Genomic DNA, 14,567 nt, shown 5'->3' with positions numbered 1-14,567 from the left:
TCTGTATGGAGATGGATCGCTGCTGCGCTTGGCGTGGGTATCCACCCCACGTGAATTAGCTGAGCACATCTTACAAATAAAAACCCTATTGTAGCGGCGGCAGGACCCTCCTGAAACAGGGTCACACGGAGTGGCTCCCCTGGATAGATTATTATTTGACAATAGCAGACAACACCTGCATCACACGCACGCGTTTTCACACACACAGGCGATGCTTTACCCATCCCATCACCCGCTCCACATCCTTCCTGCTGGGAGTGCCTCTCATCAGCGGCACAACTGCACCGGGTTCGACATTCAACTTCTCACCAGCAGAGCCAGCCTATCTTGAACCGGTGAACTGCCCAGATGTTCTGCCGGTATTTGGCTGCTAACAGGACCCTGCGGGGTGGGCTGGTAGGAATAATACTAATACCGGTACAGGGATATCGACCGGGTATAGAGGAGTTAAAAAGAAAATGATTTGTGCATGGGGGGTGAGCGATGACGTCCACACCCCCCTCCCCACTGACTCGCACGCCCACAGAGCAAGGATTGCAACAGGCAATGTCATTGGCTGCGCCGGATGCGACGGCCATCTTGTTTAGTTCATTTAGTTCACGGATCGCAGGGGGAGCGGGCGGCCATCTTGTCGGACAGACGGACGGCCTCGCGAAGCCTGTCGCAGTAGGCCTCGCGAAGCCTGTCGCAGTAGGCCTCGCGAAGCCTCCTGCACTAGGCCTCGCGAAGCCTCCTGCAGTAAGCCTCGCGAAGCCTTCTGCACTAGGCCTCGCAAAGCCTTCTCTGCAGTAGGCCTCGCGAAGCCTTCTCTGCAGTAGACCTAGCGAAGCCTTCTGCACTAGGCCTCGCGAAGCCTTCTCTGCAGTAGGCCTCGCGAAGCCTTCCCTGCAGTAGGCCTCGCGAAGCCTTCTCTGCAGTAGGCCTCGCGATGCCTTTTCTGCAGTAGGCCTCGCAAAGCCTGCCGCACTAGGCCTCGCGCCGTGCTTTTCGTGCACAAATAAGGCGATTAAATGTATCTCGTCTCTGTGTTAATAAATGTATCTTGTCTCTGTGTTAAAAAAACGTGCTGCGTTTCAGTAAAGTAAATTTGAAGCGAAGTTTAAAGTTTCGCCGTGAGGAGCTGGAAGCGACGGCCATCTTGTTTAGTTCACAGATCGCAGGGGGAGCGGGCGGCCATCTTGTCGGACAGACGGACACATTATCGGACAGACGGATGGACGGACGGACACATTAATCTATTGGTGGTCTGGTCCACTTCGTTCCTTCCAGTATAAGTGTCCACATGATGATACGCCACTTTGTTGAGCTATCATTTGTTAATAGGTAAGGACTGCATATTCTTGGGTCTGTCGGTAAAGCCACGTAGATAGGTTCACCAGGGTTGGTTCATCAGCATTCAGTCCTTGTTGGACCAAATCTTGAATGATTGCAATGGTGTCAGGCACAAGAACTTTGGTGAAAAGAGAGACCACATCGAAACTAACAAGCAAATCGCCTGGAGATAGTGAGATGTCTTTAATTAGAGAAACCAAATGAGCTGAATTAAGTACACGCTGTGGGCTCACGCGATATTGATTTATCCAAGACGAAGGTACTCTGCAAACCCACTGGCTATCATCACAGATTTGTTCATGAAGCCATCCAGATATATAAACACAGACACAACTTCAACCGAGAAGATAGGTACAAATTGAGCAACCATTGGAAGGACGTGATTAACCAGGTAAAGTATTAACTTGCTATGTTTCCATCCTTTCTACCGATGTTAACTGACTCTGAGTTGCATTACTAGGTTGGATGTCTTTGTATTGACAGGCTGGGTGTCCACTGCCCCAGCATCTGTGGTTGGACCATCTCTAGCTCCACCCACCGACCTTGATGCACCCATCTCAGGCCTATATAAGACCGTGTCTCATCAGATTTCTCTCTCTCTCACCTGAAGACGATTGCTTGTGTTGCGATCAAACAGTCGTGATCTATTATATTTTTATTAGAGCATGTTTTCATGTTTTGCCACAAGTTAGTGTGGTTAATTAACACTTGATGCCTTGCAAAAGGGATCTATTTGGTGTTCGAACATCTTAACACCTGTTTTATTGTCAGAAAGGATACAGTCTATTCTTTCTAGATTTGAAGCTTTGGTGACTGCAAGGATTCATATTCTTAGGTTTTTTCCATCAAAGGTTTGTCACGAAACCATACAAATATATACAAACACAGACATAATTTCAACCGTGATGATGGTTACAAACTGAGTAATCATTGGAAAGATGTGATTAACCATGAAAAAAAGATTTAACTACACTTATTTGGACCATCTTATTTGACAGACAACTATTACAGGTTACTGATAGACAGCCAGTTTTGTTTTACCAGGTTTAGCTTCTTTTTTCACACACTGGTTTCCTGCAATAAGTTTTACCCACCAAACAACATAGCAGGAGGCTGTTTTTTTCCTGACCTGCTTTTGTGCTTTTACCATCTACATGGCAGAGGCTCGGTCTCATTTGCAGCATTTTGTTATGTAGGCTAGGCGTAGTCACAAACCGCACCTCTCCATAATAAAGGCTCAGTCATTTGTTATGTAGTCTATTCATAGTCTCAAGCCGCACCTTACCATAATAATGAAAAGTGAGCCGATCCTGGCCACCCCCCTCAACCATTATATATACGGAGTGGTATCTCTTGTAATCTCTCATTTACTTGATACAGCTGTCGGGCTGTGACGGTTCCACCTGAAGACGGAAGCTTGTGTTGCCTCCGAAACGTCGTGATTTTTTTTACTTTTATTAATTTAAATTTTTTACCTACGTGACTTTACCGAAAAAACCCAAGAATATAAAGCCTATTCTTATTTTAACCTCACTCGGTTGAGTGCTGTAGTTGAGTGGGCTTGAGGGGGAACACCACGCCTCGACTGGCAGCAGGGTCACTGTCTCTCTCGGGTTCTCGTCTCGCTATACTCGACCACTCAAACTCACCCACTCGAGCATTTACACCACTCACCTACCCACTCATCAACCCACCCAATCACTCACCAACTCAACTCACCTACCTACTCATCAACCCACCCAATCACTCACCAACTCAACTCACTCACGAACTCACTCACTCACCCATCCATCCACTCACTCTTGCGACCTCGCCAGTTGTCCCACTGGTCACGTAAATCCACCGGAACACTGGGCGAGGGAGACGCCACTTCAACAACAACCGCCACGCCGGGTGCTCTGTGCCACGCCGGGTGCTCTGTGCACCCGCCGGCATGGCACGAGCGCTGTTGTCTCCCTACCCAACATGGCGACACGGGGGTCACACGCCCCCCCCCCCAGCCGACCCCGTCCTGCAGCTCGCATGGCGGGCAGCAGCAGCAGGCGGCGAGGAGGAGGAGGCGGCGGCGAGGAGGAGGAGGAGTTGGGAGTCGTGGCGGCCATGGCGGGCAGCGCGGTGAAGGGGATCTTCCGGCAGGCGCTGAGAACCTTCAGCAAACCCTCGGGGGGGGCGGCGGCGGCCCGGGGCTCGGACCCCGCGGCCTTCGCCGAGAACCTCGCGGCCCTGCGCGCCCTCCTGGACGCGGTGCGGCCCGAGGACGTGAACGTGGCGCCCGGGAAGGGAGGAGACGGAGTCGATGAGGATGAGGACGACGGCGGCGGGTACTCGATGTCCGGGGGGTTCGGGCCACCCCCCGTGAGCTACATGGAGATCGCCGAGGGGGTCCACTTCTCCATGGGGATCTTCGTGCTGCGGGCGGGGGCCTCGATCCCGCTGCACGACCACCCGGGCATGCACGGCCTGCTCAAGGTCCTCTACGGGGAGCTGCGGCTCAGCGAGTGGGACCGGGGGCCCCGTCGGGAGCCCGCGGGGAGCCGCGCCGCCGCGGACCCCGCGCCACCCGAGTTCAAGGTGACGACCGCGCGGGGCGCGGGGGGAAGACAAAGGGGGCCCCGCCGGCCCCCCGCGGGGCGGCTCGCAGAGGGGGCCCGCGGGCAGTGCTGGAGGCTGTGGATGGGGTCCTCCCGGGGTCCTCCCGGGGTCCTCGAGTTGAGGGGTTGAGCGGCAGTGGGGAGGGGATCACAGGGCGGGGTGAGGGAGGGAGGTGAGTGGTAAGGGAGGTGAGTGGTGAGGGAGGTGAGTAGGGAGGGAGGTGAGTGGTGGGGGAGGGAGGTGAGTGGTGAGTGGTGAGGGAGGTGAGTGGTGAGGGAGGTGAGTGGTGAGGGAGGGAGGTGAGTGGTGAGGGAGGTGAGTGGTGGGGGAGGGAGGTGAGTGGTGAGTGGTGAGGGAGGTGAGTGGTGAGGGAGGTGAGTGGTGAGGGAGGGAGGTGAGTGGTGAGGGAGGGAGGTGAGTGGTGAGGGAGGGAGGTGAGTGGTGAGGGAGGGAGGTGAGTGGTGAGGGAGGTGAGTGGTGAGGGAGGTGAGTGGTGAGGGAGGTGAGTGGTGAGGGAGGTGAGTGGTGAGTGAGGGAGGTGAGTGGTGAGGGAGGTGAGTGAGTGGGTGAGGGAGGGAGGTGAGTGGTGAGGGAGGGAGGTGAGTGGTGAGGGAGGTGAGTGGTGAGGGAGGTGAGTGGTGAGGGAGGGAGGTGAGTGGTGAGGGAGGGAGGTGAGTGGTGAGGGAGGGAGGTGAGTGGTGAGGGAGGGAGGTGAGTGGTGAGGGAGGTGAGTGGTGAGGGAGGTGAGTGGTGAGGGAGGTGAGTGGTGAGTGAGGGAGGTGAGTGGTGAGGGAGGGAGGGAGGTGAGTGAGTGGGTGAGGGAGGGAGGTGAGTGGTGAGGGAGGGAGGTGAGTGGTGAGGGAGGGAGGTGAGTGGTGAGGGAGGTGAGTGGTGAGGGAGGTGAGTGGTGAGGGAGGGAGGTGAGTGGTGAGGGAGGGAGGTGAGTGGTGAGGGAGGTGAGTGTTGAGGGAGGTGAGTGGTGAGGGAGGGAGGTGAGTGGTGAGGGAGGGAGGTGAGTGGTGAGGGAGGTGAGCGGGAGAGGGAGGTGAGCGGGAGGTGAGTGGTGAGGGAGGTGAGTGGTGAGGGAGGTGAGTGGTGAGGGAGGTGAGTGGTGAGCGAGGTGAGTGGTGAGGGAGGTGAGTGGTGAGGGAGGTGAGTGGTGAGGGAGGGAGGTGAGTGGTGAGGGAGGTGAGTGGGGAGGGAGGTGAGTGGTGAGGGAGGTGAGTGGTGAGGGAGGGAGGTGAGTGGTGAGGGAGGTGAGTGGTGAGGGAGGTGAGTGGTGAGGGAGGGAGGTGAGTGGTGAGGGAGGTGAGTGGTGAGGGAGGGAGGTGAGTGGTGAGGGAGGGAGGTGAGTGGTGAGGGAGGTGAGTGGTGAGGGAGGGAGGTGAGTGGTGAGGGAGGGAGGTGAGTGGTGAGGAAGGTGAGTGGTGAGGGAGGGAGGTGAGTGGTGAGGGAGGGAGGTGAGTGGTGAGGGAGGTGAGCGGGAGAGGGAGGTGAGCGGGAGGTGAGTGGTGAGGGAGGTGAGTGGTGAGGGAGGTGAGTGGTGAGCGAGGTGAGTGGTGAGGGAGGTGAGTGGTGAGGGAGGTGAGTGGTGAGGGAGGTGAGTGGTGAGGGAGGTGAGTGGGTGAGTGAGGGAGGTGAGTGGTGAGGGAGGTGAGTGGTGAGGGAGGGAGGTGAGTGGTGAGGGAGGTGAGTGGTGAGGGAGGGAGGTGAGTGGTGAGGGAGGTGAGTGGTGAGGGAGGGAGGGAGGTGAGTGGTGAGGGAGGTGAGTGGTGAGGGAGGTGAGTGGTGAGGGAGGGAGGTGAGTGGTGAGGGAGGGAGGTGAGTGGTGAGGGAGGTGAGTGGTGAGGGAGGGAGGTGAGTGGTGAGGGAGGTGAGTGGTGAGGGAGGTGAGTGGTGAGGGAGGGAGGTGAGTGGTGAGGGAGGTGAGTGGTGAGGGAGGTGAGTGGTGAGGGAGGTGAGTGGTGAGTGAGGGAGGTGAGTGGTGAGGAGGGAGGGAGGTGAGTGAGTGGGTGAGGGAGGGAGGTGAGTGGTGAGGGAGGGAGGTGAGTGGTGAGGGAGGTGAGTGGTGAGGGAGGTGAGTGGTGAGGGAGGGAGGTGAGTGGTGAGGGAGGGAGGTGAGTGGTGAGGGAGGTGAGTGGTGAGGGAGGGAGGTGAGTGGTGAGGGAGGTGAGCGGGAGAGGGAGGTGAGCGGGAGGTGAGTGGTGAGGGAGGTGAGTGGTGAGGGAGGTGAGTGGTGAGCGAGGTGAGTGGTGAGGGAGGGAGGTGAGTGGTGAGGGAGGGAGGTGAGTGGTGAGGGAGGTGAGTGAGGGAGGTGAGTGGTGAGGGAGGTGAGTGGTGAGGGAGGGAGGTGAGTGGTGAGGGAGGTGGGTGGTGAGGGAGGTGAGTGGTGAGGGAGGTGAGTGGTGAGGGAGGTGAGTGGTGAGGGAGGTGAGTGGTGAGGGAGGGAGGTGAGTGGTGAGGGAGGTGAGTGGTGAGGGAGGTGAGTGGTGAGCGAGGGAGGTGAGTGGTGAGGGAGGTGAGTGGTGAGGGAGGTGAGTGGTGAGTGAGGGAGGTGAGTGGTGAGGGAGGTGAGTGGTGAGGGAGGTGAGTGGTGAGGGAGGTGAGTGGTGGGGGAGGGAGGTGAGTGGTGAGTGGTGAGGGAGGGAGGTGAGTGGTGAGGGAGGGAGGTGAGTGGTGAGGGAGGGAGGTGAGTGGTGAGGGAGGGAGGTGAGTGGTGAGGGAGGTGAGTGGTGAGGGAGGTGAGTGGTGAGGGAGGTGAGTGGTGAGGGAGGTGAGTGGTGAGGGAGGTGAGTGGTGAGTGAGGGAGGTGAGTGGTGAGGGAGGGAGGGAGGTGAGTGAGTGGGTGAGGGAGGGAGGTGAGTGGTGAGGGAGGGAGGTGAGTGGTGAGGGAGGTGAGTGGTGAGGGAGGTGAGTGGTGAGGGAGGGAGGTGAGTGGTGAGGGAGGGAGGTGAGTGGTGAGGGAGGTGAGTGGTGAGGGAGGGAGGTGAGTGGTGAGGGAGGGAGGTGAGTGGTGAGGGAGGTGAGCAGGAGAGGGAGGTGAGCGGGAGGTGAGTGGTGAGGGAGGTGAGTGGTGAGGGAGGTGAGTGGTGAGGGAGGTGAGTGGTGAGCGAGGTGAGTGGTGAGGGAGGTGAGTGGTGAGGGAGGGAGGTGAGTGGTGAGGGAGGTGAGTGGGGAGGGAGGTGAGTGGTGAGGGAGGTGAGTGGTGAGGGAGGGAGGTGAGTGGTGAGGGAGGTGAGTGGTGAGGGAGGGAGGTGAGTGGTGAGGGAGGTGAGTGGTGAGGGAGGGAGGTGAGTGGTGAGGGAGGTGAGTGGTGAGGGAGGGAGGTGAGTGGTGAGGGAGGGAGGTGAGTGGTGAGGGAGGTGAGTGGTGAGGGAGGTGAGTGGTGAGGGAGGTGAGTGGTGAGGGAGGGAGGTGAGTGGTGAGGGAGGGAGGTGAGTGGTGAGGAAGGTGAGTGGTGAGGGAGGGAGGTGAGTGGTGAGGGAGGGAGGTGAGTGGTGAGGGAGGTGAGCGGGAGAGGGAGGTGAGCGGGAGGTGAGTGGTGAGGGAGGTGAGTGGTGAGGGAGGTGAGTGGTGAGGGAGGTGAGTGGTGAGCGAGGTGAGTGGTGAGGGAGGTGAGTGGTGAGGGAGGTGAGTGGTGAGGGAGGGAGGTGAGTGGTGAGGGAGGTGAGTGGTGAGGGAGGTGAGTGGTGAGTGAGGGAGGTGAGTGGTGAGGGAGGTGAGTGGTGAGGGAGAGAGGTGAGTGGTGAGGGAGGTGAGTGAGTGAGGGAGGGAGGTGAGTGGTGAGGGAGGTGAGTGGTGAGGGAGGGAGGTGAGTGGTGAGGGAGGGAGGTGAGTGGTGAGGGAGGTGAGTGGTGAGGGAGGGAGGTGAGTGGTGAGGGAGGGAGGTGAGTGGTGAGGGAGGTGAGTGGTGAGGGAGGGAGGTGAGTGGTGAGGGAGGTGAGTGGTGAGGGAGGTGAGTGGTGAGGGAGGTGAGTGGTGAGGGAGGGAGGTGAGTGGTGAGGGAGGTGAGTGGTGAGGGAGGTGAGTGGTGAGGGAGGTGAGTGGTGAGTGAGGGAGGTGAGTGGTGAGGGAGGGAGGTGAGTGAGTGGGTGAGGGAGGGAGGTGAGTGGTGAGGGAGGGAGGTGAGTGGTGAGGGAGGTGAGTGGTGAGGGAGGTGAGTGGTGAGGGAGGGAGGTGAGTGGTGAGGGAGGTGAGTGGTGAGGGAGGGAGGTGAGTGGTGAGGGAGGTGAGCGGGAGAGGGAGGTGAGCGGGAGGTGAGTGGTGAGGGAGGTGAGTGGTGAGGGAGGTGAGTGGTGAGGGAGGTGAGTGGTGAGGGAGGTGAGTGGTGAGCGAGGTGAGTGGTGAGGGAGGGAGGTGAGTGGTGAGGGAGGTGAGTGGTGAGGGAGGTGAGTGAGGGAGGTGAGTGAGGGAGGTGAGTGAGGGAGGTGAGTGGTGAGGGAGGTGAGTGGTGAGGGAGGGAGGTGAGTGGTGAGGGAGGTGAGTGTTGAGGGAGGTGAGTGGTGAGGGAGGTGAGTGGTGAGGGAGGGAGGTGAGTGGTGAGGGAGGGAGGTGAGTGGTGAGGGAGGAAGTGAGTGGTGAGGGAGGTGAGTGGTGAGGGAGGTGAGTGGTGAGGGAGGGAGGTGAGTGGTGAGGGAGGTGAGTGGTGAGGGAGGGAGGTGAGTGGTGAGGGAGGGAGGTGAGTGGTGAGGGAGGTGAGTGGTGAGGGAGGTGAGTGGTGAGGGAGGTGAGTGGTGAGTGAGGGAGGTGAGTGGTGAGGGAGGGACGGAGGGAGGTGAGTGAGTGGGTGAGGGAGGGAGGTGAGTGGTGAGGGAGGGAGGTGAGTGGTGAGGGAGGTGAGTGGTGAGGGAGGTGAGTGGTGAGGGAGGTGAGTGGTGAGTGAGGGAGGTGAGTGGTGAGGGAGGTGAGTGGTGAGGGAGGTGAGTGGTGAGGGAGGGAGGTGAGTGGTGAGGGAGGTGAGTGGTGAGGGAGGTGAGTGGTGAGGGAGGGAGGTGAGTGGTGAGGGAGGGAGGTGAGTGGTGAGGGAGGCGAGTGGTGAGGGAGGTGAGTGGTGAGGGAGGGAGGTGAGTGGTGAGGGAGGGAGGTGAGTGGTGAGGGAGGTGAGTGGTGAGGGAGGGAGGTGAGTGGTGAGGGAGGGAGGTGAGTGGTGAGGGAGGTGAGTGGTGAGGGAGGTGAGTGGTGAGGGAGGTGAGTGGTGAGGGAGGTGAGTGGTGAGGGAGGGAGGTGAGTGGTGAGGGAGGGAGGTGAGTGGTGAGGGAGGTGAGTGGTGAGGGAGGGAGGTGAGTGGTGAGGGAGGTGAGTGGTGAGGGAGGGAGGTGAGTGGTGAGGGAGGTGAGTGGTGAGGGAGGGAGGTGAGTGGTGAGGGAGGGAGGTGAGTGGTGAGGGAGGTGAGTGGTGAGGGAGGTGAGTGGTGAGGGAGGTGAGTGGTGAGGGAGGGAGGTGAGTGGTGAGGGAGGGAGGTGAGTGGTGAGGAAGGTGAGTGGTGAGGGAGGGAGGTGAGTGGTGAGGGAGGGAGGTGAGTGGTGAGGGAGGTGAGCGGGAGAGGGAGGTGAGCGGGAGGTGAGTGGTGAGGGAGGTGAGTGGTGAGGGAGGTGAGTGGTGAGGGAGGTGAGTGGTGAGCGAGGTGAGTGGTGAGGGAGGTGAGTGGTGAGGGAGGTGAGTGGTGAGGGAGGGAGGTGAGTGGTGAGGGAGGTGAGTGGTGAGGGAGGTGAGTGAGGGAGGTGAGTGGTGAGGGAGGTGAGTGGTGAGGGAGAGAGGTGAGTGGTGAGGGAGGTGAGTGGTGAGGGAGGGAGGTGAGTGGTGAGGGAGGTGAGTGGTGAGGGAGGGAGGTGAGTGGTGAGGGAGGGAGGTGAGTGGTGAGGGAGGTGAGTGGTGAGGGAGGGAGGTGAGTGGTGAGGGAGGGAGGTGAGTGGTGAGGGAGGTGAGTGGTGAGGGAGGGAGGTGAGTGGTGAGGGGAGGTGAGTGGTGAGGGAGGTGAGTGGTGAGGGAGGTGAGTGGTGAGGGAGGGAGGTGAGTGGTGAGGGAGGTGAGTGGTGAGGGAGGTGAGTGGTGAGGGAGGTGAGTGGTGAGTGAGGGAGGTGAGTGGTGTGAGGGAGGGAGGTGAGTGAGTGGGTGAGGGAGGGAGGTGAGTGGTGAGGGAGGTGAGTGGTGAGGGAGGGAGGTGAGTGGTGAGGGAGGGAGGTGAGTGGTGAGGGAGGTGAGCGGGAGAGGGAGGTGAGCGGGAGGTGAGTGGTGAGGAGGTGAGTGGTGAGGGAGGTGAGTGGTGAGGGAGGTGAGTGGTGAGGGAGGTGAGTGGTGAGCGAGGTGAGTGGTGAGGGAGGGAGGTGAGTGGTGAGGGAGGTGAGTGGTGAGGGAGGTGAGTGAGGGAGGTGAGTGAGGGAGGTGAGTGAGGGAGGTGAGTGGTGAGGGAGGTGAGTGGTGAGGGAGGTGAGTGGTGAGGGAGGTGAGTGGTGAGGGAGGGAGGTGAGTGGTGAGGGAGGGAGGTGAGTGGTGAGGAGGGAGGTGAGTGGTGAGGGAGGTGAGTGGTGAGGGAGGTGAGTGGTGAGGGAGGGAGGTGAGTGGTGAGGGAGGTGAGTGGTGAGGGAGGGAGGTGAGTGGTGAGGGAGGGAGGTGAGTGGTGAGGGAGGTGAGTGGTGAGGGAGGTGAGTGGTGAGGGAGGTGAGTGGTGAGTGAGGGAGGTGAGTGGTGAGGGAGGGACGGAGGGAGGTGAGTGAGTGGGTGAGGGAGGGAGGTGAGTGGTGAGGGAGGGAGGTGAGTGGTGAGGAGGTGAGTGGTGAGGGAGGTGAGTGGTGAGGGAGGTGAGTGGTGAGGGAGGTGAGTGGTGAGGGAGGTGAGTGGTGAGGGAGGTGAGTGGTGAGTGGTGAGGGAGGGAGGTGAGTGGTGAGGGAGGTGAGTGGTGAGGGAGGTGAGTGGTGAGGGAGGGAGGTGAGTGGTGAGGGAGGGAGGTGAGTGGTGAGGGAGGCGAGTGGTGAGGGAGGTGAGTGGTGAGGGAGGGAGGTGAGTGGTGAGGGAGGGAGGTGAGTGGTGAGGGAGGTGAGTGGTGAGCGAGGGAGGTGAGTGGTGAGGGAGGGAGGTGAGTGGTGAGGGAGGTGAGTGGTGAGGGAGGTGAGTGGTGAGGGAGGGAGGTGAGTGGTGAGGGAGGGAGGTGAGTGGTGAGGGAGGTGAGTGGTGAGGGAGGGAGGTGAGTGGTGAGGGAGGTGAGTAGGGAGGGAGGTGAGTGGTGAGTGGTGAGGGAGGTGAGTGGTGAGGGAGGGAGGTGAGTGAGTGGGTGAGGGAGGGAGGTGAGTGAGTGGGTGAGGGAGGGAGGTGAGTGGTGAGGGAGGGAGGAGAGTGGTGAGGGAGGTGAGTGGTGAGGGAGGTGAGTGGTGAGGGAGGGAGGTGAGTGGTGAGCGAGGGAGGTGAGTGGTGAGGGAGGGAGGTGAGGGGTGAGGGAGGTGAGTGGTGGGGGAGGTGAGTGGTGAGGGAGGTGAGTGGTGAGTGAGTGAGGGAGGGGAGTGAGTGGGTGAGGGAGGGAGGGAGGTGAGTGAGTGGGTGAGGGAGGTGAGTGGTGAGGGAGGTGAGTGGTGAGGGAGGGAGGTGAGTGGTGAGGGAGGTGAGTGGTGAGGGAGGTGAGTGGTGAGGGAGGGAGGTGAATGGGTGAGGGAAGTTGGTGGGAGGTGAGTGGGTGAGGGAGGTGAGTGGGTGAGTTGGGGAGGGAGGGAGGTGAGTGTGTAAGTGAGCCACGGGACGATTCGTGGTAGGTACCCGGCATGCTGCCTGAGAATGATGGAGCCCCAGAGTTTTGAGACGCAGACTCGCACAGAGACCCATAAGCGCGTGATCGGTGTCTTGGTCAACGGTGACTTTCATTCAAATCCGCGCTGTGTAACCCGGTGAGAATTCGAGAAACCAGGACAGGAGTCGCATTCGCAAGGGTGACCCGGGCCACCACGATGACAACAGAAAACAAACAAAGTGCAGCATTGAAGCTAATGGCAATGGGTGACATCCTCTGTGCGGTGCTGTGACTCGTTGAGACTTCACATTTCGCGCTGTGCCCCCCCCCCCCCACAGCCGCCGCTGCGCGCATGGCAGCGGCCCCTCGTGCGAGCGTCGCGCTACCGCGGGCAGCAGCGCCTCTCCGCGCTGGCGCCCTGCCGCCTGCTCACGCCACACCGTGGCAACCTGCACCGCGTGGACGCCGTCGGTGGCCCGGCCGCCTTCCTCGACATCCTGGCGCCCCCCTACTCCCCGGACACGGGCCGCGACTGCCACTACTACCGCCCGCTCGTGCCGGCCACTGCCACGCCGGGGCGCGGCCTCCTCCCCCCGCAGTCCACCGCGCCGCTCCACCACCGTGATGATGGCAGCAACGACGACGACCATGGTGGTGGTGGTGATGAGGATGATGTAGGGGAGTCCTGCTGGTTGCTGGAGATTCCGCAGCCAGCTGAGTTTTGGTGCGGGTCGCAGGATTATCCGGGCCCGTCGGTCATCTAGGCTCACCGAGGATCACTTGCCGAGGATCGGCAGTGAGAGGACTCTGTGAGATGGCGACGATGGTGATAATGAGTTAAGGTTAGATGTAGTGATTTTTCAGTTGCCATTGGCCGAGTGAAGAATCGACAGTGAAGTTAATCTGCAAGGTAAAGGAATCAATAGTTATCACTGTGTGTACTACAGTGTTCTGCGTAGAAATAGGGCCCACGTCTAACAAAGAGGGTCCGTGCCTATAAACATCCGGCAGATCACCAGCATTGGTTCAAGCGAGCCTGGCTCTGCTGATGAGACACTGCATGTCGAAACCGGTCCAGTCTGCTTGAACTGAATCAATGCTTCCAAATTGTAATACACTTGCAGAATGTCGTATAGAATCTACAGATCTATAACTAAACACACATGAATCAGAATAATCAAGTGTGACAAATATATTTTGAATTAACCCGAAACCATTTCCTTATCATTATTGCCCTTGTAATTAATTAGCACTTATTTATATCTCTGTAAATGTACATAAATTAGTGTGCGAGGTGTGGGGAGTGGTGGGACTGGTTTGCACACTGCACTATGAACCCGGTGACCAGAGTTTAATTCCCGCTCATGACGAATGAGTGGCAAATATTTTAACCAGTCCTGGGCCTCCCCTAGGTCAACTCGTCATTAAATGAGTACCTGGTGCGGTGTATAAACAACACCACTGAGAAGACAAAGGCAGCCGGGACACCCACCTCCTCGTGTGCCATGCTGGCCTTAATGGGTGCTCTCCTAACAGCACTTGCCCCAACAGCGAGTTAAATACTTTGGGGGTCTTTGATAAGTGTGAGTATGGCTGTGTACACTATTTAACATCTGTGACCAAATAGTTCCAGACGCTTTACATGGCTGTACCAGAGGAATTTCCATCAGGTACAGATACAATGGGAGGCTGATCGATGCCCAGGTGTAATCAACAATGTAATGTATGCTGATGAACTGGTAATTGCGATTGACTTGTTGGAGTTGGACGCTCTGCTGCTGAACCTGGAGCGTGCTACTAAAAGGTGGGGGGCATTGCCATCAGCCCAACAAAGCACCTTCCTGGGTATTTTGTTTCGTCAAACACTCCACCTACTCCACTCCCCATGATGGGGCAGTTGTGGAAACGTTTTCATACACAGTGTGCTTATGACTAATTCTGGTTTTGCAGCAGAGATCTTGCTACACATCCGTTGAGCGACATTCTCTTTTCATCAGCTGTGTAACACTGTGTGGAATCAACCTGGTCTATCACTCCACACTTAGCTGTAGGTCTTCTCAGACAGTTATGCCCTCCCCTCTCTATGGTTGCAAAACATGGATCCCTTTGAATGAACATCTGTGCCGGTTATAAACATTCAGGCTGACCTGCTTATGATCTATCCTGGGTTTAAGCACACTGGATTGTGCGAGTTCACAGATCCTTGAAAGATCTGGACAGTCCCGTCAGTGAGCTCCTCCGGCAGGCAAGGCTGCCTTGGCTGGGTCACGTAGCCTCCATGCCCAGCCACCACATGCCCAAATAGCTTGTTTGGCCAGATGAGGGGGCTGATGCGGTACTGGAGGATATACAGTTGAATGGATTTGCCGATGACTGGTACCAGTAGTCTCAAGATCAGCCTCTGTGGAGCAGGTTCCTGAATGACGCTACTGGGGAGTTGGAAGCAGTCGCCCTCCAAGAACAGTGGAGGACAGACAAGCAACGCTCACAACGAGTGACACGCCAGGCGGATAAAACTCAGCAAGTTGGCGCAGTAGGGCACACCTGCCAGTCATCTGTCAACCCATGGCACCCAGGACTGTCTGGAGACCTACCACCGAGCCCTCAATACTTTGGTAGCCTCAAGGTACACCTAGCCTGGCACAACCGCTATGGTGATGTCACTGCTACTTGGTGGGGAATGGCGACTGCTGCTACGGTTCTCTGCTAGCCAAACACTCGCACATCAGCGTGACCTTGCCGGGGAAGGTGATGTGCGTGGCGACTGGATGCCCAAACTTGCGCCAAGCGGACGGCCGCGTCCCCCATGTCTCGTCGAGCTCCCAACATGCACAAAGAAACGTCGGACATTGGTTGGAGGTTCATGGTGGCCGTGACCAGAGACACGTTTGATGCCGACCGCGACCACAATAAAATCTGGAGAGAACTC

The 14,567-nt window shown here is 58.6% G+C and overlaps 2 protein-coding genes across 4 annotated transcripts in view; one reads left to right on the top strand and one right to left on the bottom strand.

Annotated features, from left to right (window-relative positions):
* The window catches only part of LOC144942418 (charged multivesicular body protein 7-like), a 43,398-nt gene extending 40,134 nt beyond the window's left edge, over positions 1 to 3,264 (bottom strand). For 2 of the 3 annotated variants that reach the window (XM_078869290.1, XM_078869287.1), the window contains exon 1: positions 3,117 to 3,202. The gene's annotated coding sequence lies outside the window, so the exon portion shown is untranslated. Of the gene's footprint in view, positions 1 to 3,116 lie in introns of all 3 variants that reach the window. The other variant, XM_078869289.1, reaches the window with a different exon arrangement.
* A 1-nt stretch (position 3,265) lies between these two features.
* On the top strand, positions 3,266 to 14,563 carry ADO (2-aminoethanethiol dioxygenase). The gene is given in 3 exon segments (XM_078869291.1): positions 3,266 to 3,323; positions 3,326 to 3,903; positions 11,977 to 14,563. Coding segments are annotated over 3 exon segments (1,062 nt in total). The 3' UTR covers positions 12,403 to 14,563.
* Positions 14,564 to 14,567: the final 4 nt, after the last annotated feature.

This window comes from Lampetra fluviatilis, chromosome 27 (genome assembly GCF_964198595.1).
Source record: "Lampetra fluviatilis chromosome 27, kcLamFluv1.1, whole genome shotgun sequence".
Taxonomy (NCBI): domain Eukaryota; kingdom Metazoa; phylum Chordata; class Hyperoartia; order Petromyzontiformes; family Petromyzontidae; genus Lampetra; species Lampetra fluviatilis.
The sequence above is the reverse complement of the archived record's forward strand: the minus strand, read 5'-3'. Positions and strand labels throughout refer to the sequence as shown.